This window comes from Gallinula chloropus (assembly GCF_964237585.1).
Source record: "Gallinula chloropus genome assembly, chromosome: 23".
NCBI lineage: Eukaryota > Metazoa > Chordata > Aves > Gruiformes > Rallidae > Gallinula > Gallinula chloropus.
The window spans coordinates 8,636,725-8,658,491 of record NC_140108.1 but is presented as its reverse complement, the minus strand read 5'-3'; the positions used below and the strand labels follow the sequence as shown (position 1 = coordinate 8,658,491).

Below are 21,767 nucleotides of genomic sequence, written 5' to 3'. Positions count from 1 at the left end.
TTGGAAGCTCGTTTCTAGAACTCTTCACCCTTTGGCTACATGATTTCATTTGGAGACTAACAAACTCTCAAGTTCCTGCTCAGACTAAAGCTCTGGAGTAGATTCCAGGCATTCAAGTAACAACACTCAACAGAAGTCTCATGCCTGCTTGTGTCACACTGTACTACCTCATTGTACTTGGTGGATCAGATGAGTCAATTATGTGATCTCAGGACTCCACTGGTATTAGTATATTATTCCTTTTTTTTTAAAACTCAAAAGCTCTCTGCAACTAGCAAATAAGCTGCTCTCAAACTGAAGCAAGCACAGATGCAGCAATTCTGTTCTCCCTTTGTGCATTAATCACTTCTGAAACAGCTCAGTGCAACAACACAAGCAGTTCCAGTTAAGATTAAAACTTACCACTGCATTCCTGATGGGAGAAAATAGAAATTAAAAAAGAGGACTCATGTTTATATTCAGAATATATTCAATTTGCAATATCATGTTAGTGTTGGCTGACACACTTAGCTTTGGAAAGGATTGTGGGATTCTGTTCCATCCTTTCAATTTAAATATAACTCCCCACACTGTGTTCCTGAGTTGAGAACTGTTAAACCTTCCCCAACAGCAAAGTAAGATGAAGCTACTCCAAATGTAATCAAGTAAAAAGGTGCTGTATTAAAAATAATAATAATAATAATCTAAGCACATCACGAGATGTGAAAGCAAACCTGGCTCCACAGTGTGAAGAAAAGGTTCTCACCCTCATCTAACTCCAAAATGATAATAAGTCTGTAATTTTTGTGAAGTTCAAAGAACTCTTCTCACACACGCAGGTTGATGCAGAATTACAGAGTAACTGCTTGCCCCACAGCTGAAGAATGTGGAAGTTCTGGTGTGCCCAGAGAGGTCTCTGCAGAAACTGATTTTAAAGATAACACTGGCTTTACTTCAGGGGCTCTTTGCCTTCACCAGTTTTATTTGCTTTTCTCACCAGAGCACTCCATGCATTCTGTCATATGTTTAGAGTTGCCATGGCTTTCACTAAGGTGACATGGTTGGTTGAGTCTGTCTCTCTCCTGCTGCCATCTGGACAGTTACTCTTGTTGGCCAGGACCTTTTGTCGGTGCCTTTCTTCCTGCCGCTTCTTCTTCCCCAGCCGCTGCTGCTCTTTCTTTTGTTTTTTAGATGCCTGAAAGGAAAGGATGAAAACACAAAGCTGAAAACAAACACCTTCTCAGTTGTGGAAAAGTAATACACTGCAAAAGAGACAAGCTGATACCAAAGCAGGATACCAAGCTGACACCAAAGCAGCTGCCACAGAATGTGATGTTTTGGGCAGTGACACGTCACTATAAAATGCTTGTATCTGAGAAGTCCCAGCTGTAGCAGCAACAAAATCCAGCAAGCAGAAGCTCCTTCTAATTCAAAGATGACAGCTGCTGATTAGACAATCCTCAGCACTCCCCTAATTGTTACAGGGCTTGTAATTCACTGCCAAGCCACCCCAATTGTTAAAGGACATGTAAATGACCAGTAAGCCACCCTTCTCATACCTTGGTGTTTCTGCTAGTTTGATTCTCTTCATCAGATCTAGCCCGCCCTTTATTATTTTCTATTTTATCTTGCTGCAAGCTCCCACTTCCAGAGATTCTTGAGCCAGTTCCGTTTTCCTCCCGCAGAGTCCTGCCACGTGATTTCTGATCCTCGCTCTGGGGACTGTGCTGCTGCTCAGTACCTACCAACAACAGAGGTTTTTCTCAGCCGCTCTGCCCAAAAGCTGTTTCAGTGTCAGTCATTTCATTTTCCCAGACTTTCTGGAAAAGCATGGGGTTTGTTTTTTAACCCCCAGTCTGCTCTCACTAAAGAACCTTCCTGCACACAGAAAGGCCGAGGTGGTGGCACGGCTATCAGGACACTTCCTGAACCCATTACAGTGAACACTAAAGGTCAGACACCATTCTTTTGAAGCACCAGGTGACAAACTCCATGTACTTACTGATTCTTTCCACTTCTTTCACTTGAAAGATGGCAAATATTGCAGATTCTATATTATAGCCTTCTGCTTCCAGAATCTGGCTAACTAAATCAACATCCTGTCCAGAAGAGGAGAAAGATAAGGCTGAAAGAGAGTTCAAATCACTGACATACATTTATTTAACAACCATCTGCACTACTGAGGGGGGGCTGCTGCCTGCTTTTATCACCTTTCAATTAGCCTCTACTCCATTTCTGAGAGAGTGAGAAAGCATTAAAATCCTGAACACATCGTGATAATAGGATAGTCTGTTTCAGTGTTACTCTTTCGCTCGTGATCCTTCCCATCCTTTGCATTGGCACAATGCAAGCAGCAATCTTCAGGAACCAGGCAGCTACCCAGTGATAGCAGCAAAGATTCACAGAGTATCGAGTTGTTTGGTATGTTCAACTACAGACACCCTCAAAGGATTTCAAATTTCACAAGGTTTGGTGTTTCACAGTAAAGTTTTCTGAGGTTACAAGACAAACCTTCCAAAATTATTAGGCATCCACACAGAGTACTGATCTGATCTGCATTTAGGGGTTGAGTCTAGGATGAAAACCATCCTGATTTGTGGCCAAGGTACTAAAGTTATCCAAGATGAAGACATTTTTGAGTTTTCCCCAAGACTCCTTTCATGTCTGAAGAAGGTTTGAACATTGAATGTAAAAAGGCTGCACAACACTTACTGAACACCCAGTCGCATTGCACACTTTTTGGATAGCATCTTCCATTTCAACTTCAGTCTCATCTTCAGACTCACCCTTCAATGGCTTCACTTCCTGCTCCTTATTCAAACCATTTTTGCAAAGCATCTGCAAGAAAAGCAAAGCCCTGCAGATCCCACAAGCACATGCAGCAATTTCATCATATGCACTAAAAAAAAAAAAAAAAAAACCCAAACCCTGACATCATAATACATTTAACTATTACAGCACACTTTGTTCAGAAACATCCTGTGCCAAAGCACCTTGGAAACTGTGCAACTTCCATCCTGGCTGGTATCAGACAGTGTGGCCAGTAGGGCTGGGGAGGGGATTGTGCCCCTGGACTGGGCACTGGTGAGGCTGCACCTCGAGTGCTGCGTCCAGTTCTGGGCCCCTCACTCCAAGAAGGACATTGAGGTCCTGGAGTGAGTCCAGAGAAGGGCAACCACGCTGGGGAAGGGACTGGAGGGCAAATCCTATGAGGAACAGCTGAGGGAGCTGGGGGTGTTCAGCCTGGAGGAGGCTGAGGGGAGACCTTCTCCCCACCTACACTGACCTGCCAGGAGGGTGCAGAGAGGTGGGCGATGGTCTCTTCAGCCAGGGAACAGGAGATGGGACAAGGGGCAGTGGGCTCAAGCTGCCCCAGGGCAGGGTCAGCTCAGATGTGAGGGAAAAGTTCTTCCCTGAAAGGGCTGCCCAGGGAGGGGGTTGAGTCACCAACCCTGAGTGTATTTAACAGACAGGTAGGTGAGGTGCTCAGGGATCTGGTTTAGCACAGGACAGGAACGGTTGGACTCAATGGTGTGAAAGGTCTTTTACAACCTTGTGATTCTGCAATTCCATGATCACTGGCACCACTTCCCACAGCTCATACACTACTGGGCAAGCTCTCTCACACTACAAGACCATGCATACCAACAATCAATCAGTAGCTTCTGAAAGGCAGTACTTGGATTTTTACAGTACAACACGTTACACAGACGTGCAGAGAACGCAAGGGCAGGATGGCTCCTCCTGAACAGCACAAAGTGAGATATGAAGAGGCCTATGGTCTCCAGCTGTTGCACTTCCATCTCTTTCCACCCTTCCCTTTGTTGTTGCATTCAAGGTGCATGAGTATGCAATTTACATGGGGTTGCTTCAAGACCTCTTCAAGCCTGAAGCATGATTCTGGATGGATTTTCCACTCAAGACAACGGGCAGCACTGGTTACAATGACCTTAGTGGCTTTTCCATCCCCAGCATAACACAGGGACCAGACTAGTTTCTCAGTGCCAATGCAAATGAGAAAGGAAACCAACTGGTCACCATCAGCTGTTTTATTTATCATCCCACAGCTGACTCAGGTCAGCCTGTCATAACCAACCTCCATCTGAAGATACGCCGGAGCTTCGGAATCGTCACTGATTCTCCTCACGCTGTCGTAGTGCTCCCCGTAGCGATACGCAATATGCAGTTCCCTCACGTTGCTTTTGTCTGTGCCCCGAATCTGGGTGAAACAAATGAATTACAAGTGAGGATTTGGAATCCACTTCAGCATCGTGTACTTCAAAGTATTCGTTTGTCGAAGCCATGATACACACTGTGATGGGAAGCAGAGTACATAACTACTGAAGAATCTTTAAACAGGAAGAGTTGAGCTAATAATCCAGACGTGCCTACAGCAACAACAGAGCTTCTGTCTCCAGGATGGAGTTTGAAAACCACAGAACACAACACTGTGTCAGTTACATCATAACTAACAGAATGTGGTATGAAAACACTGCAGTGCAAAGCTCAAAGCTATTTCCTACGCTTTACACAGAAGCCATCAGCTGGCTGATCATCTTCCCAGAAGCGGTTTCAGCAACAGCTCCCACTGAGCACAGTGTCTTCTTCCCCTCAAAGAGGAGAAGAGCCCGTTGAAGTTATGACCACAGTGAAAACAGTTAATCAGAGCAAGTTCTGTTCTGCAGCTGGGACAAGATGCCATTTTTTATATACAGATAATTTTGTGGGTTTGTTTTTTTTTTTTAAAGAACAACAAAAATACAGCCAAACCATGAGAACACATTAATTCCATTCAGGAGTACTGTTAACACCAAATCTTCCTTTGCCTTGTCAGCACCAAGTACAGCAGCTTCCGTAGAACCTTCCTGCCCTGAGTATTATCTGTACTGATGCAGGAATAATTCCTACCCTAATCATCCATGCCTCAAACTCTTAGGTAAAAGCTACAGCATTCCAACTCTTGCAAGGAATGTGGAGAATCACCCTGCCTTTGCAGATCTCCTTGGCTTACCTGTCAAGCCAGAGGTCAAAGATCTGACAGGTCTCCTGGAGAAGCCGTCAGTAAGCAAACAACAAGGAATGCTTGCTTCAGGGCTCCAGAATTTCCCAACCCTTTTACATCTCTGAATCGGTTTATCCCAAATTACAGAATATACACCAAGTCACCTTTCAACCACTGTGCTGCACTAATGACTTCAGATTTCACCAGATATTCTCCATTCATCTATTTTACACTAACTCACCTTGAAGTTCCAACTCAACGCTTAACTCCTGCCTTTTATCCTATTAAGTTACTCAGCAAGAGTTATTCTCAACATTTGTCCTCTGCCAGAGCCTATTAGATATGTATCTAACAAATCACAAGGCTCTCCAAAGATTATTCTGAAAGCTCATTTGGCTAGTTTTCAGTAGCAAAGCCTTTTTTTACCCCCACGTGCTCTTTCCACAATACAGTGGTACATGCTGCTCCGTCTCCACATGCTTATCTTTCAGAAATTCACTGTTATGTTTCATCCCCTCTCCTCCTTGCTGAAATGTGGAGTGTTTTCCTTCAAGGCTGAAAAAGCAAGCATGGTTCTACACCAGGTCCAACTAACTACAGCTACCAACTGCTCACTCCTAATAAATCAGGAAGCTTCAACACTATTTGTACACTTCAGCTAAAAATCAGGCCAAAACATATAAGTTTTGTTTCTCACCTGCCACAGCGGAGCATTAAGCTGATGAATAACCACATTCATCTGATTGTTCCTTGCAAAGGCCACTATAGCATCGTTGCCAGCAAAGGTACCGGGCTTTGCCAAATTGGTAACTGAAGGGAAACACATTCAGAAGAGTTGGAAAGCCAGTCTCTGACACTTCCAAAAGCATGGAGGGTTAGCAAGTTAACAACATTTCAACACAAGCCCAAGAAATTCTCCAAAGGAAACTCCAGCTGTGAAGCAGTTACTGCTGAGACCAAAGTGTGGCAGTGACAGAAGTTAACACATCTCAAAGGACCATAGAAACCTCTAAAAACCACATTACACCCTTAGATTACCAGGCCATCAGCTCTGTGTTAGCTCGGAAGGAAGAGTGCCGCGTACTAAATGACCAAGCTGCTTTCGTGTGTCACCAGCATGGCACATCCTTGAAGCTGTTAGAAAAAAGGCTGCATTGGTCACTGCTCCGGGTCTTCCCCTGGGTTACCACTATGAAATATCAAGTGCCAAGGAAAAGGAGAAAACCAAAGAACTCAGGCATTCAATACCCGTGTTGAGTATTCTCTCGTATTCACGGAGAGCTAGACAAGTTTTGCAAGTTCCTTTTGAAAACACCAATTCTTTACTCCTTGCCTTTCTTTTCTTCTCCAAGGTTTTTCTAAATTTAAAAAACTTCCTAAGGAAATTTAATGCACATTTAATAGCCCATCTTTCCACAGAGGCATTAACGGACAGAAATGTAAACTCACTGTTTCTAAAAAGCAAAGGGGAGCACCGGCATGAGGCACTGTTTAGTAAGCAGGTGCTCAAATGAGATGTAAACACATCACACAATAACCCCTTCCCTCAGTGTCCTATGGAGACCATACCGTGCTTCTCAAAGGGCACATCATCCTCCACAAAAGGCTCAAAATCCTCCCGTTGCTTTATCATGTAATCCACCGTTTCCTGGCGATGTCTGAGGTGGTTCCGTGAGTGCCCCTCGAGCTGGTCACCGAGGGCCCGAAACAAGCAATTGCTATGGAAAGAAATAACACCAAGTTAGCGTGTCTTCAAACAGAGCTAACAGGAACACCGTTAGCTCAAAGCACACGGCGTTAATGGGAAAGGAAAAGAGCCATGCTCTTTCTACCCAGTAAGTTCAACAAAGATGTGAAGAAGGTAGTACCTTCTATTCTAGCAGCTCTGAATGGCTGCTGAAATTAGAGATGCTGGCAGAGAGATAAGGCTTTGAGCAAACGTGTCACCAGCTCCAACAGAGTAAGTCAAGGGCGGCAACAGCACTGGGCCAAACGGTCTTAAAACTGACAGCAAGACAAATGACACAGTGCAACAAAGGCTAACCCGAGGGCCTACCAAGCACCTTCCAGCAGACACATCTCATCGCCTTCTCCCAGTACACGCAGGTTTCCCCACCACCAGGCACCCCACTGGGGATCAGAGCAGAGCCCCCGACCACTATGGGGTACAGCAGGGAAGCCCTCACCCCTGCAAAGACCTGGACCTGCTTGGCCCCGAGGGGAAAGCCCTCGGCCCCGGGGATACAGGGTCCCACCACCCGGGGGAGGAGAAACCTTCAGCCCCGGGGACTGGGAGGGTCACGGAAGCGCCGGCTCCGAGGCTGCCCGGGTGACCCGGCGCGGCGCTCACCCATCGCCCGGCACCTCCCGCAGCTTGAGGCCGAGGGCCCGGAGCTGCCCGGCGAGGCCCCCGCCGCCCGAGCCGGGGCCCGGAGCCGGCCCGGCGGGGCGCTGCCGGGGCCGCCGCACCTTCCTGGCCCCGGCAGCAGGCCCAGCCCTTGCCGCCTGCTTGCGGGACATCCCCGCCGAGCGCCCGCTGCGCCTGCGCCGCCCCTCACATGACCGCGCCACCACCGAGACGGGCGCAAGAGCGGCCGGGGCGCTGTCGCTCTAGCCTCCCCTCTCGCTGATCGCCCTCCTCCATCCCGGCGGATCCCTCCAGCAGGAGGAGGATTTGGAGGAAGAAGAAGGTGAGAGGAGGGTATCCCGGGAGGGAAACCGAGGCCGGGGAAAGCTGAGGGCTTTAGGGATCCAGAGGGATCTTGGCAGGCTTGAAAAGTGGGTTCGGGTGAGCCTGGTGAGGTCCAACACTGCGAAGTGCTGGGTCTTGTGCCTGGGCTGGAGGAATCCCAGACAAAACCCATTTCCCTGCATTCTCTGTGATTCCCCGTCCGTTATACTCACTGCTACAGAAAGGTGAACCCTGGGAGTGGAAATCAGAACACAAAGAGGCCGTAAAAACTTAAACTGAAGAACTAAACCCACTGGGACCAGTACACCCACACGACCCTGGCCCAGTTGAAGGGAGCTGAACGCCCCTCGTACTGTGGCCTGTTCCAGGCCGGCCCGAGGCACCACAAAGACCTTTATTGTTTAGCTCAACCACCTTTAGAGAAACAGCAGAGGTATTCTGCATGGGAAAAAGGACTCTCAGCTTTAGCCCGAGCAGTTAAACTAGTTGAGAAAATACATCAGGGACAACCTGTGAAAACTAGAGGACCATTTAATTTACTAGCAGCAATCTTCAGGGGGACTGCTTCTCCGGAGGGAATTGCTCAAACCCCACCATCAGGAAATGGCAGGCTTACCTGACAGGAGCTGCAGAAAACACGCAGTTAACTGAAGGACACACTGAGATTTACGAATTTCAAATGTCCATAAACACAGACCCTTTAGCAATGATTGCTAGATATAGCCAGGAAGACACCTTTTAAGATGGGATGGGTAAAAGCTCATGCTAAGAATTACCAACCAGCCACAAAATGGAATCAAAAGGTAGATGAACTAACTGAAATCCCCCAAAATCGCCTTAAATCCTGAGTGGTATCGATTAGGAGAATGGTTGCATCAAAACTTAGGCCACACAAGTAAAGCAGCACCTTGCTGCGCAGAGTAAAGGCTGGCCTGTAAACAGAAAAACCTGTGAAATTGTTCTCACAGACTGCCCTCCGTGTAGATTGGAATTGCAAGCAGACCGTCCTGCTAAAGCACCGCCTCTGCATACCAGTGAAGGGAAAATGTTATGGTCTACATGGCAAATAGATTGTACCAGACCATCCAGGTCCTCTGCAGGGTATCAGTGCATCCCCACAGGAGTAGAAGTAGTCTCTGGCTTACTTATGGCAACTAAGTGTTGGAAAGCCAATGGAGGAAATACAGTGCAGGGACTATTGTTTGGTTCTCACATCTGCCTGCTTCTGATGTTATCCAGAGTGATAGTGGCTCACGTTTCTCATGTAAGGAAGTACAAGGCTGGGCAAAACGAAGAGGAGTTAAATGGGTATTCCACACCTCATACTACCCTCCATCAAATGAGGTAGAAAGAGCTAATGGCTTATTGATAAGGAACCTCAAACCACATGAGGCTCCACAGGATACTGGACCTCCCCAGATACTCTCCATCAATTAAATAAACGATATGAGCCTATTGGAAGCCTTGTAAGCTGAGCATTCCTTGTAAAAAGTGAGTTCAATGCTCCATCTACTGGGAAAGGAGAGCACCCAGAAACACTACAGCCAGGACAACCTGTGATGCTAGCTCTACCTTCCATTGGTACTGTGCCTATGACTAGCTAAACCTCATGGCCCATGTGCTTGGGAAGCTACCAGTATCAGTGATGCAAAACACAAACTTACTCCTCGGGGTCGAGAGAATCTTTGCCACATCTTTCATTCCAGACACCTTTGTTCTGTGAGCTATAGCTCTATGTGTAGCATTGTTGAAGTGTGACACTGGGAAAGCTGGAAAATTACATAGGACAATCTTAGGACTATTCCCTTGGCTATTAACGCCGTGGACTCCAAGGTCTGTGGGGCTGCCTGTGGGCTCCATGGGGAGGTTTCAGACTAGGAACATCTTCCAGTCCTCCTACCTTTGGTTTGGGAGCTGTTGCTTGAGGTTTAGCTATTAAGTAAAAGACACTGTTCCGATGACCCTGAAGGAGCTTTTTAATGCTCCTGTGCAAGAAAACCCATGGTCCTGCTGACACAGAACCTACTTGTCATGGATCATTCTGCTCCAGCCTTCACATTTATTTTGGCAGTGGGCTGCCTCTCCCTTGGTATGTTCTTGGAAGTCAGTGGGGCCTTTTTGATTTTTCCACTTGATGAACTCTGTTTCCCTGGCTGCTTCTGCCTCTTTGTATTGCAGAGCCTGGGCATGAGGTCCAAACATCTTGATGGGGCTGTGACTGACCTTCCCAAATTCATCTTCCTGGGCAGTCATGGAGACTGCAAGAATTTCTTCCCCTTCTTTTTGTTGAGAGCTCTGTGTGGGATGGCAGAATGAGTAGCTTGTTCCAAAATTTAGAGATTGCTGCTGTCATATGCAAAAAGAAGGCAGGGGAGTTCCTGGCATGATGTATCAGGTTGACATCATGCCTCTTGGTAACCCCTGGTTGTTACACAAGATACGCTGATGGCTAACAGGATCCATTTCCTTCCCAGCCCTCACTGCAGCGTGATCTGTTGCTGCTGTGTTCAGTTGTCATGGTTGTAATGTGGTGGTGGTATCTGTAGCACCTTGGCCATAGAAAGCTTAGTCACTGATACTTCACTTACTGCAGTACAAGCATTGTGTGAAACTAAGAGAGCCAACACAGTGGGAAGAGAGGAAATCCATAGCTGTAACTGGTGCATCTGACAGCTGCCATGTAAAACAGAGTTTAGAACTTGATCTGCTAATGTGGTTTATGTACAAAGAAAAAAAGGTTGGTTTATGTGTGGATTTTTTCTGTAGGCTGATGACCCTCTCCTTGTGACAAATCTTCTTCATGGCAAAAGTTGTGTCTGCATGTGCTCCCACTCAGTGAGGGACCCGAGCTAAATGGAAAGGAAGCTGGGAAATCAGTGGATCTTGGTTGATACATGAAAAGATTATGAGATTGTTGGAAGAGTGTGAGGGGAGCAGGGAAGCAGGAAGGAAGGGGGCATTTAATATTGCTGCTATTTTTTCTTTCCCCACAATTTTGTGTAAACTCTGATTTAACTAGTTTCATTTTCAAGCTGACTCTGTGACAGTAATCTCGTGGTAGAAGAAAGAAATGATGAATGGCCAAGTAGATACAGCTGCTGTTAATCACAGCATCTACCAAAGGTGGGCATTCCCTTAGGAGGAGCCCACAATAGAAGAAAGATGTAGAACTGTTGGAGAGGGGTCAGCGGAGCCCCGGGGATGCTCAGAGGGCTGGAGCAGCTCCCCTACGGAGAGAGGCCGAGGGAGCTGGGCTGGTTCAGCCTGGAGAAGAGAAGGCTGTGGGGGGACCTCACTGCAGCCTCCCCGTCCCTGAAGGGACCCCAGGAACAGGAGGGGAATGGGCATGTTAAAGGGCAGAGACTGGCAGGACAAGGGGGCTGGAGTGAAGCTGGAGGAGGGGTGGTTTAAATTAGCTATTGGAGGTAAGTTCTTTGCAGAGAGAGTGGTGAGGGGCTGGAACAGGCTGCCCAGTCCCTGGGGGTGTTCAAGGCCAGGTTGGCTGGGGCCCTGGGCAACCTTGTGTAGCTCCAGGCCTGGAGGTTGGTGTCCCTGCCTGTGGCAGGGGGGTTGGAGCTCTGTGATCCCTGGGGTCCCTTCCAACCCCAACCATTCTGTGATTCTATGATTCTATGAGTAGTATCATTTCTACATCTACATGGGTGAGTTTCACACAATGTATCTTTTCCAATTTCAGATGCATTTTGATGGATTTGGAAAATCCTTGGGGATTTCCCTCTTTAGACCAGAATAAAGCTTCTTATTTAAGTCGCCTTTGAATCATTTGGCCAGTAATTTTTACAATACACTATGAAATCTTCCTGATGCCACATTGTCAAGGAGGAAACAGTGACCATCCTCTTTACTGAATTGCTGGATATGTTTCAACACTTGTCCTATATCGTGTCTGCACAAGAACTTTGTATTTCTATATTTGCTTTCCTCTGAATTCTGAGTAAGAGTAGTTTTCTGCCTATTACTAGGGATGTTGGCATGTCCTGCAGGTAAAACTTCTGTCAGGAAGCAGTAGCTAGTTCAGGGAAGAGTATGAAGATACTACACTATGGAGAATGAAGGGATCAGGAAGGCAGTGGAAAAGTCACAAGAAATAGTTGAACTATTTTCCCCCTTCTATAGAGGAAGCCTGTATAACTGATGAAGAGGGGTTCCTTTCTTTCCAAAGGCAGTGTGTTTGATCCATTCAGATCTTAGTTAATAGTGGATTGAGTGGCTGTTCAGTCTAAAGCACTGGGTATGCTGAAGTGATAAACAGTCACGGTGGGAGGAGGCAGGAGCTGGGAGGGAGGTGGCAGTGCTAGCTAGAGACAGCTCTGCCTTCATGAGTGAGGCACAGCTGGGGCAGTTGGCTTGGAGTTGAGGACAATGAAGTTTGTGTGCTGATTCTCTGACAGTCCTTGCAGCCCCAAAAGGGAGATTAAATACTGCTACATTGTTGGGAATTATTTGTTGTCAAGCTTAGCATAAGTGGCATTTGCTGATTGGCATGACTAGCTTAGCATAGATGTCTAAATTTGTGGAAAACTTAGGCCATGAGCTGTGAACTTTCACCTAGACATATTGAACTTCTGCTGAACTTTCACCAAGTTGAGTAAGAAATGACCCCAGAGCTGGCTCAAGACAGAAGGTAAGGATACTACACCCAGGAGTGAAAAGCTGCAACCTTAGAAATGAGAGAAGGAACAGCCTACCTATTGCCAAGGGAGGGACCAGAGGTGGAATGGGAAGACCCCCGATGCTGTTATTACTATTGGTGACAGTTACCTAATAATAGGGAAGCTTTCAGAAAGCAAGGAAAGACGAGGCATGTTGGAGTGGAAGGTTTATTTCAGACAGTTAATTTGGGGGTATCCATTCTGTGAGGATCCTTTGGCTTTCACTCTTGGAAACTGAAAAGTAATGGCTGAGAATAAATCAGTTTCCAGATTCTCATAACCATACAATGTGCTGAAAAGAAGTGTCAGATTATCTACCAGGAAACAACACCCCTGGCTTAGGAATCGTGCACTTTGTGGAGATCAGGTACTGTGAAAAAGCTTTAAAAAAAAGTCCTGCTCCTATAACTCTGCTCCTGAACATTGTGCTTTCAGGCTGAGTTCTGCAACTGTGATCACTGGACACAGACTCTCGTGCTTTCAGATCTGGACCTAAATACAAACACATACATCTTGGTTCTGCTGCAGTTCTAGTTTAATAAGAAAGCAGCTCACATCTGTTGTGTGATCACTGTAGTCCTTGAAAGCTATATCTAGCTTATTTCTAAAACAGAAAGGAAGTGAGAGAATTAATGTCATACGCATCTTATTCATACATGTTCTGCTTATCCAGTGACTTCAGAGATTGCTTCATGCTTATAAATGCAGCTTTTCCTAAATGAGCAATAGTCCCATGACCTTGAGCAGTTCTGTAGGAAAAATGCTTTTGTCAGTATGCCCTGTGCCATTACTGAGCCTTGAAACACTGGGGTTTAGCCTTATGGAGTGAAGTAGTGAACATCAGTGGGAGAACAGTTTACCCAACCCAGTTCTTCCAAGCTATTGTGTCCTCTTGTTCCCAATGGCACGATTGCCTCTGGTGCATTGGAGCTTTCCCATGCTTACTGTAGAAGAAACCTCTGTCAACCCAAGCCTAAGTATTCTCCTCCTGTTGCATTAAAATAATAATTAAACACCACCACCAGCAGCAGCAGCTATTTTGTCCCGTTCTCACACTGGGGGAGCTTTTATACATCCACATCCACACCCCTGTACTCAGAATGTAAGGGACCTCAACAGGTATGTCAAAATCCCATTCAACTAGTTGATCTTGCCCTTTCTCCTCCGGCTATTAGGTCCCCTGCTTTTCACCTCTAGAAGCCTTTCTTTTAGTTGTTTACCCATAATTTTGCAGCAATTCAATCTCCAGAGGGCAGGCACTACCTTTCCATTGATGTTCCATGTGTGGCAGTAGGACTGTTTTTAAAAAGGGAAAGGATCTGGGTTTTGAACCTTTGGCTTTTTCTAGCATTTTTCATATCTAGTTTCTCGTTCCTTTTCCTTTGCCCTTCAGAAACTCTCTGACACTACCCAGGGTGGAGGTGGTGCTGGCATACTCGATCCCTGACCGAGCACATCAAGGACTCTAAACCAGCACTGAGCTGCAGCCTCAACCCGCTTCAGGGAGATCTCTGCGGGCTGGATTCTCTCCGCCCTGACTCTCTCCGGATCACCTTCCTCACTTCGCGTCCGCGGGCGGGCCGGGACAGCGGCTGACGCCACGGGCACTGCGGGCTCCCAGGCGGGGCCGAGGCGGGGGGGCCCGGCGGCTCTGCCTCGCCTCTCCCCGGCGCCCTCCCCGCCGGGCGGGCAGCTGCCGGCCGGCCCTTGGAGCAGCCGCCGGCGCAGGCGGGCACAGCGGGGTCTCTCGGCGCGGCCGGGCATGGCGGGGCGGGACGGGACGGGACGGGGCGAGCAGAGCCGAGCGCGGGGCCCCGGGGGGGTGGCCGGGGGCGGCCCTGCGCGGAGCTTGGCCCAGCCCGGGGCTCGCCCCCGCCGGGACGCGCCTCTCTCCCTCCGTAAACACCGCTGGGCCGCGGCAGCGCCGGCTTGGTCACGGCCCCCCGCGTGATAATTGAGGGCTATTTATTGAGCGGAGGCGGCCCCGAGCGCAGGCTGCAGAGCGGGGGCTCCGCCGCAGCTCGGGTGTCCCCTTTCAGAGGCTCCGGCCGCTTGTCCTTGAGGAAACCCCCGCCGGGAGCGGGACCTTGCGGAGGCTGCGGCCCCACCCGTGGCAGCCGCGGACACGCGCTCCGCGGGGCTGCGCTCCGGAGACGCACCAGACACACGAGGTGCTGCTCGCCTGGCCGCCAGCCTACCTGGTTCTGTTTTCTCCCCTCCCTAGGCATCGCTTGGAGGATAACTGCAGGAACCCTGATCAGTGAGTAGCCCCAAATCGTCGGTTGTCCGTTACTAAACCTGCTCCAGGGCGATCGGGTGACATGACCAGAGCAGAAGGACAGCTCACAGACGGCCATCCGCTGCTGGCACTGGCCTTTTATCTCCAAGACCATCACCACCTTGCAGACCTGACTGGGCTGTAGGCTATGGCGAATGGTCCCTCTTCCAAAATGACTCTGGAGTGTCATCTTCAGGGAAGTCAGCTTGCCGATCCTGTTCCGTGGCCAAAGGCATGGGTCTGTTACAGGAAGCCCATTGCCTGCAACTCCCCGTGTGCAGCACCGTTGTGGCAGCTGCACTCCTGATATGGAATAGAAGCTGTTCTCCTGGGTTTGTACCGTAAGCAGATCTGGAACATTTCTGCTTGTATTTGAGCTATGAAAACATGATTTAAGAATAACCAGGGGGAGCGGGCAGTTGTCTTCGCTGGCATTTTCAGACAGGCCTATGTTATTATGTACCTCACCTTGGTTAATTTTAACTTTTTGATTTAGTTTTTCAAGAAGCCAGCATGTGTCCTTCTCTCTCCTAAGCAACAGTTAAATACCACTTTGTAAAAACACTTAGTGACTGAGAAGCTAACTTTTAGAGTGGGATTACACGCATGTTCTCAGTTGGAGTAATGTCACAATGATGAAGAAGAGTCCTCTCAAACTAAATCTAAAGGGGGTTTGCTCCTTAGTCTTGTTTGCTTTCCCTTTTTCACCTCAGTAATTGTGTGGAATTTATTCTGCCATACATACACTGTTTGACTGTAGACATTTAAATTAGTGAATCATCTACCTTCCTTCACAGATGCCCTCAGAACATGTCTAATTGGACAAGCCTGTGGTATGTCTGGTAAGTTTATTATTAATCTTACTAACCCAGAAGAATTTGAACGTTACTGTGAACAGTAACTGTAGTAACATTATGTAGTAAGGTTATGGAAACGCTGTTCTGTCAGACAGGACAGAGGAAAGGATTTCTCCTCAGTTTGATGAAAGTTACCAGTGGAATATATTACAGATGAGACCACGGGGAGATAAGGTGTCAGGCAGGGTACAGCATTCATCTAGGGATATGTCATCTTTCCTTTCCGAGGACACCGCAGTTTAACTCTGGGGCTTGTTTGTTCTTCCTAAATAGACAACTTTGCTGAACACAGTGGCAGCTGTGCATAGCATGGACTTGTTGGGGCTTGGCACCGCATTGCCTAATGCTCAGCCCTCTGCTCCCTCCCCTTTATGGGACAGCAGATTCTTGGCTTACAGTGGTGTGTTTTCGTTCTGACCTCAAGCTGGTTACAAACCTGTTTACTGGCAGTTCAGATGACTGAAAGGGTGAAAATAGTGACACGGGAAGGGCTAAGCTGTTGCCACAAGAGGCTTTGTCTCTTGCCTCACACACACATCATGGGTATCCTAACATTATTTTTCTAGTTTAACCTTCTGTCAATGTATTTATGTTGAGGGACACACAGAGTGAGTTGGTTACTTTCAGCTGCTATTCAGCCCAGCCTAATTGTGGTTGATACTCTTTGCTTTCTTCAAACTGATACATATAACTGTTTATAAGGACTTGCATAAAATTTTTTAAGAAGGTTTCTGTATTTAGGCAGCATTGAAATCATGAAGGTTAATGTGCTAGTGCTGAGATTGATACTGCTGGCATGCCTTTACCTAGGTGATTTTTGCCTTCATCAGAGGGCAGCAGCATGTGAAGGCGTGCAGATTTCACCTAACTCACTAGCATGCAGCTGGTGGAGCATCAGGACATAGCAATCAGCTAGCAAGGAGGAATGTTTCATTGCAGAGTTCCAGCACTGCAGCATGTTCTTCTCACACATGGTTTTAGGTTTCCTGAAAAGATTTTTATTGAACAATAATTTGGAAGAGAATGCATGACATTTGTGGGCATTCGAGGCCCTCGCATCCAACCTTTCTACCAAGCGTAGTCTGTGTGTACCTGACTGTCATACTAACAGAAATGCTGTTGTTAAAACAAAATAAATCAGTCCCGAAGGAAAAGTTTATTTTGGAATCATGATTCTTATGGGTAATTATTACATTCAGTTTGGAAAAAAGAATAGAATGCTACTGAGGCCATTCTTATACATATTTAGTGTGGAATATAATCCTGATTCAGGAGTCAGGAGCACCATCTGTCACAGAGTAATTGCTATCAAGCTACTATGAATGTACTTCAGCTTTGTCCACAGACCTACTTCTTTACAGGATTTTGTAGCATTTCTTATTACCTCATCCTCTCATGATATGTCTTACTGCTCACCCAGCTCCTGAGAAGTGTGTATTCATTTGAGAAATCAAGGGGTAGGAAGGTAGAGTTTCAACTGAGAGGAGAACCTGAAACACTAGCACGTTGGCCTAGGTACGCTACAAATTCTTAAGCAATAAGCTTCATTAAAGAATAGCTACAGATAGAATTGCATTTTCAAGACACTGTAAACTACAATTTCTATGCACATTTATAAATACAGGTCCTAGACCTTGGGAAGTTTGTACCTGTATTTCCCTCCAGTTATATACACACTCTTACTTGTGAAAGCAGAGCCATTCTCACTGCATGGAAGTTGAACTCACAAATCCTTCAATAAGCCAAAGATTCAGCACTGGAACAAGTAAAACAAAAGCAATGAAATGATGGTATTCTCCCTCCTCTAAGGTTAATCTTGCTGACTGTATTCATGCTCCTGCTCTGTGGGATCACAGCAAGCTGCATCAAATTCTGCTGCCGGAAGAAGAGGCCTCCAGTTGAGACCTTCCCTAGGCACCCTTATGATTTGACAGTCATTCCTATTGACAGTGACAGCACTGCCCACAGCACAGTGACCTGTAAGTATCCTCTGAGAGCCAACTGTTCAACAGCGCTTTGCTGTTGAACCTTTGCCTGGAATCCTCTGTCTAACCCTTGCAGTAACGGGGACTTTCTGATACACTCCCAGAGTCACTTTCAGCCCCACGGGGTGGATGAAAGAGATAAAGGAAGGTCATCAGGGCAACACAGTGAGTGAGTGCAGAAAACAAGTAGGAATCACAGCTATAAAGGTTAAAATAAAGTCCACATTTGGTTAGTTTCTTACATGTCATCTCCCACATCTGTTCTTATTGCCAGTCCCTCATTTTTTAAACTATTCTGCTCACCTCACTGTCCAACTTTGCCAGCCAAAGTGAGTGTGAGGAATTGTTCACAGCTGTTCATGAACAAACCTGACTGAAACTGCCTCTGTTGCAACATGCTACGTCAGGTATTTCACAATCATTTCGGGATGGTGACATGCTGAGACATGTTCTCTTCTGACTGAATTCTTTTGGAGAATGTATAGTTTCCATCACAGGTAATTCTATGCTGATAGCTTTTATTATATGGTACATATGTTCTGACACTGCAAAAATGGGTCCATAATTTCTTGGAGAAAAGCAGGTTTAGCTCTTCATAGATCAGTGTTCCATGCAAGTGCTTAATTTGTTTTTAAATTCATTTTCTTCACAGCGTATAGCTCGCTGCAGTACCCTCTAAGTGCCCCTATCCATTCAATATTTGTGGATATGGATAAGAACACTGTGTCCCCTCCAGCTTACACTCTCTATGAGATGGACTTGCCACCTTCTTATGATGAAGCTGTCCAAATGGGTAAACAATACATTGAAGTAGCACGGATAAACCAGAAACTCGATGACATCCCAGGACAGGTCACACCAGGTGGGCTGAATCCCATCCAGTATTCGCCAGCTACAACCAACAGAGATCCAGCAAGACAGGCAAATTCAGAAGATGCCACACAAAACCAACTGCAGCTCTGACTCATTTTACATGGGAAGGAAAGGAAGGGAAGGACTGGAAGAGTTACAGGAGACATGAAGAGTTTTGTTCTATAGGCAGGGTATGATGGAAAGATGTTTCCTCTCATGCCCTTGTAATGATTTGTCAGTACAGAAGAAAGTTTTTCTGAGTGCTATAACCTCCTGGTGAAGCTTCAAGGATGTGAAATGAAGTAAAAGGGCAGTTTAAAAATGACTGTAGAAGTGGGACATGAATGCTTGTTCATATTCTGATTAAAAAAATGAGTAATTCCTTGTGTCCAGCATACAGCAGTAAAAAAGGTCAGGGGAATTTTTCCATCTTGGGAACACACATGGAGTCAGAACTGTACAAACAGCAAGTTGTTGTTATGGAACAGAGGCTTCCCAAGCTGGAGTTGAAAGAGGAATCCTAGCAAGGCACACTGAAGAGCCTCTGTCCTTTCTCTTCTTTTGACAACATTAACTGTCCAGCGAATTACTGAAGTGCAAATTGCTCCCTAATGAAACAAGTTCTTTAAACTGGGGGAGGATGGCAAACAAGGACAGGGGAGTGTGTGGAGGGACATGTGTTATGTTATGTTTCACAACTAGAGACAAGGAATGAGGCAGGAAAGAAACTATTTGGGTCAGTTGGTTGGTTTTGTTGGTCAGGAGACCTGAAGGGATTGGGTTTGGGGTTCTTTTAATCTCTCAACTCATTCTTTTTAAGATGAGCCTGCATTTGGGGGGGATCCTGTTAATACTTATTTTTGCCAGTTAAAGTACAAATTAGTCTCAAAGAGACACTTGCACTCATGGTTAAGTATTACTAATGTGTTTCAAATATTCATCAAATATTGCAAAGATGTCTTTATACTTGGGTATCTGCTCAGGTGTCAGGGCCTCAGTCAGAAACAAACCCCAAAGGTTCCTGGCAGCTTCTGCCAGGTTAGTACATAGATGAGCTCAGTAATGTGCAGGGTGAAACAAAGCATGTTCTAGGTGTGCTATCCAGAATAGATGATAAATGCAACATACCACACTACAGGCTGGTCAATAGTCCAGAGAAATTACTCTTTAGGGATGATTCTTTGTGAAGTCCTGATAGCAAGGATAACTGCTATGCATCATTTTAGATCTGGAAGATTGGAGTGGATTACAGTGGTCTCAGACCAGACAAAAATAGGGGCTATGAGAAGCCTTTTCAAAAATGAAAGCTCTTTCCCTTTCTTGCCCCTCACATATTTCATATAGCATGAATTTTGTCCACTCTTGAATAGTGATTTTCTCTGAATCCATTAGCAAGGTGCTAATTTGGTGGCCTTTAAGCATACCAGCAATCTACAAAGTGGTTCACTGCCATGGAATAATCTACAAAGAGCAGGAAATGAAGCACGAGCATTAGGTGCTGTTAATGAATTTAACATAAACTGTGGAGTGCTAGGTCAGAACTAATGTTGACAGACCTTTAGTAACAGGACTATGATCTTCATCTTCACTGACGCTGTGAAAAGGGGCTACCTTCTGCAAATATTGAGGTGTCTGTCATTCATAAGCAGTAAAACCAGTGGGCACAAAATCCTGCACAGCTTTTAGAAGATGTGTTTGACAACCATCACTGCAAGAACTACCCTTGAAAGAGCACTAATGATTTAAAAATTAAGATCTTTCTGCCAGCCAATAGGCCTGAGGCCAGAAGCTCTGCTGCACATTCACAGTGTGAGCTGTCCCTGCGCCCAGCTCCCCGGGGAAGGGTCGCTTCTATATTTAACTTCCATATAGCTCTCCATGAGGGGTGCAGGGAAAGACTGGTTTAACAAATCTGCTTCTCAGCTGTCTTTTCTCTTTCGTTCTTAATTATAATTCTTTTGCTGTACCCTCTCCTCTGCCTCCTTTTTCCTGTGTCAAGACGGAGATGAGGCGTGACGCAGTGTTCCCGCCTGGCTGCTTCTGCTGCAGGCATCCTGGGCGTCTCAGCGCCAGGTCACAAATACAGTACATGTGTGCTTATTCAGTGAACCCTTTCATTAGGGCAGGGCCCGGGAACACACCCTTCGCCTTTCCAGAGAGGGAAATGGCTGATAGAGGATTATGAACCCAGGCAGACGAAGCCCCGCCGAGTGACACAAGAGGGCAGTCGGCCGCCTTTCAGCGCACGGCCCCGGGAGCAGCTGTGGAAGGGGCAGCTCCCGGCGCTGCAGAGCGGGGCGGGGGGGGCACTGGGTTTGCTCGGCCCTTCAGAGGTTACTCTGCAGTGCCCGGGCTGAGTCTGCTTGAGGTGGGCGAGGGAATCATCGCAAGGGTTTGTCTTCCCTTCCTGGTTTTGCTTGCACAATGCTTCTGTCTTGGGAGCTGTCAGCAGTACCTGGCAGACTATCTACCAAACGGGGAGCTCGGCTTCCATTTGGTCATGGGGTGTGACAGTTCCAACTGCAAGAGCCCAGACTAAAGCCTGAAAGCCCGTGGAGTTCTTACAAACCAGATCTGGCTCTGTTACCGCCTGGGTTAACAGGAGAGTCTGTCTTGCTCTGAGGTACCTCTCTTGACAATCTACCCTAGTTACGAGTTTCTCTACAAAAGAAGAGGGTAGGCAAAGCAGGAGCAAGGCTGCAGGAACTGACCTGCCACGTGTCTGCTTAGGAAGCAAGTGTCGCTTGGAAATCAGCGAACAAAACACTTGGAGGTTTTTTTCCCAAACTTCTTAGGAAGAAGAGAATCATATGGTGTTTTCTTTCTAATGCCTAAGGAAAAGTCTGGCGTGTTGCCCAGGTTCTTGCCATGTAATGTGGGTCATTAATTCAAACACAAATTGTTTGTTAATATAAACTACTGAGCTAATCCACCTGCAGGAATACAGGATTTTCTTTGCACATTTCTACTCCTCACCATGTTTTCAATAGTGATCTCAGGCTCTTATTCAAATCAGCTGATCATCTGACTCCTCACAGGAAGCTGATAATCAAAGCTGGCCTTGGCCTTCTGTCTTTGACAGGCAGGTTACCCCCACAACTGTTCTTTATTTACATCTTCACTTAGCAGGTTCCTTCACCCCAGCAGCATTACAGAAGCCACGGCTCTCCAGACAGGCTGAAGGTTCATGAATAGGGGAGTTACAAATTCTGTTTAAACTCCTGCTGCGAAGAGTGAGCTCCCCCCCACTCCAGAGAACAGGCTATATTGGTGTGGAGGGTCCAGTTCAGCAATTAGAGCCATTGCTGCGTGTGGGAAGGCAGTGAGAGGAAACGAGCCCTTAACAAGCTGATGTCAGAAAGAGAACTAGGAGGGCAGGCTGTGAGTGCTTGGAGAACCTTGCTCCCCTATGCCTTGCATAATGCAGGAATTAGGATGGAAGAGTGTCC

The 21,767-nt window shown here is 46.7% G+C and overlaps 2 protein-coding genes across 2 annotated transcripts; one reads left to right on the top strand and one right to left on the bottom strand.

Annotated features, from left to right (window-relative positions):
* Positions 1-640: 640 nt before the first annotated feature.
* On the bottom strand, positions 641-7,501 carry OTUD3 (OTU deubiquitinase 3; the record flags this gene model as incomplete). The annotated part of the gene is made up of 8 exons (XM_084274563.1): positions 641-1,174; positions 1,539-1,720; positions 1,982-2,078; positions 2,692-2,817; positions 4,076-4,198; positions 5,679-5,791; positions 6,551-6,699; positions 7,332-7,501. 8 exons carry the CDS (start codon positions 7,499-7,501, stop codon positions 998-1,000), a joined length of 1,137 nt encoding a protein of 378 aa, XP_084130689.1. The 3' UTR covers positions 641-997.
* Positions 7,502-14,353: 6,852 nt separating this feature from the next.
* On the top strand, positions 14,354-19,232 carry TMEM52 (transmembrane protein 52). Its single transcript, XM_084274620.1, has 4 exons — positions 14,354-14,606; positions 15,422-15,466; positions 17,291-17,460; positions 18,119-19,232. Exons 2-4 carry the CDS (start codon positions 15,435-15,437, stop codon positions 18,427-18,429), a joined length of 513 nt encoding a protein of 170 aa, XP_084130746.1. The 5' UTR covers positions 14,354-14,606; positions 15,422-15,434; the 3' UTR covers positions 18,430-19,232.
* The last annotated feature ends 2,535 nt before the right edge of the window (positions 19,233-21,767 follow it).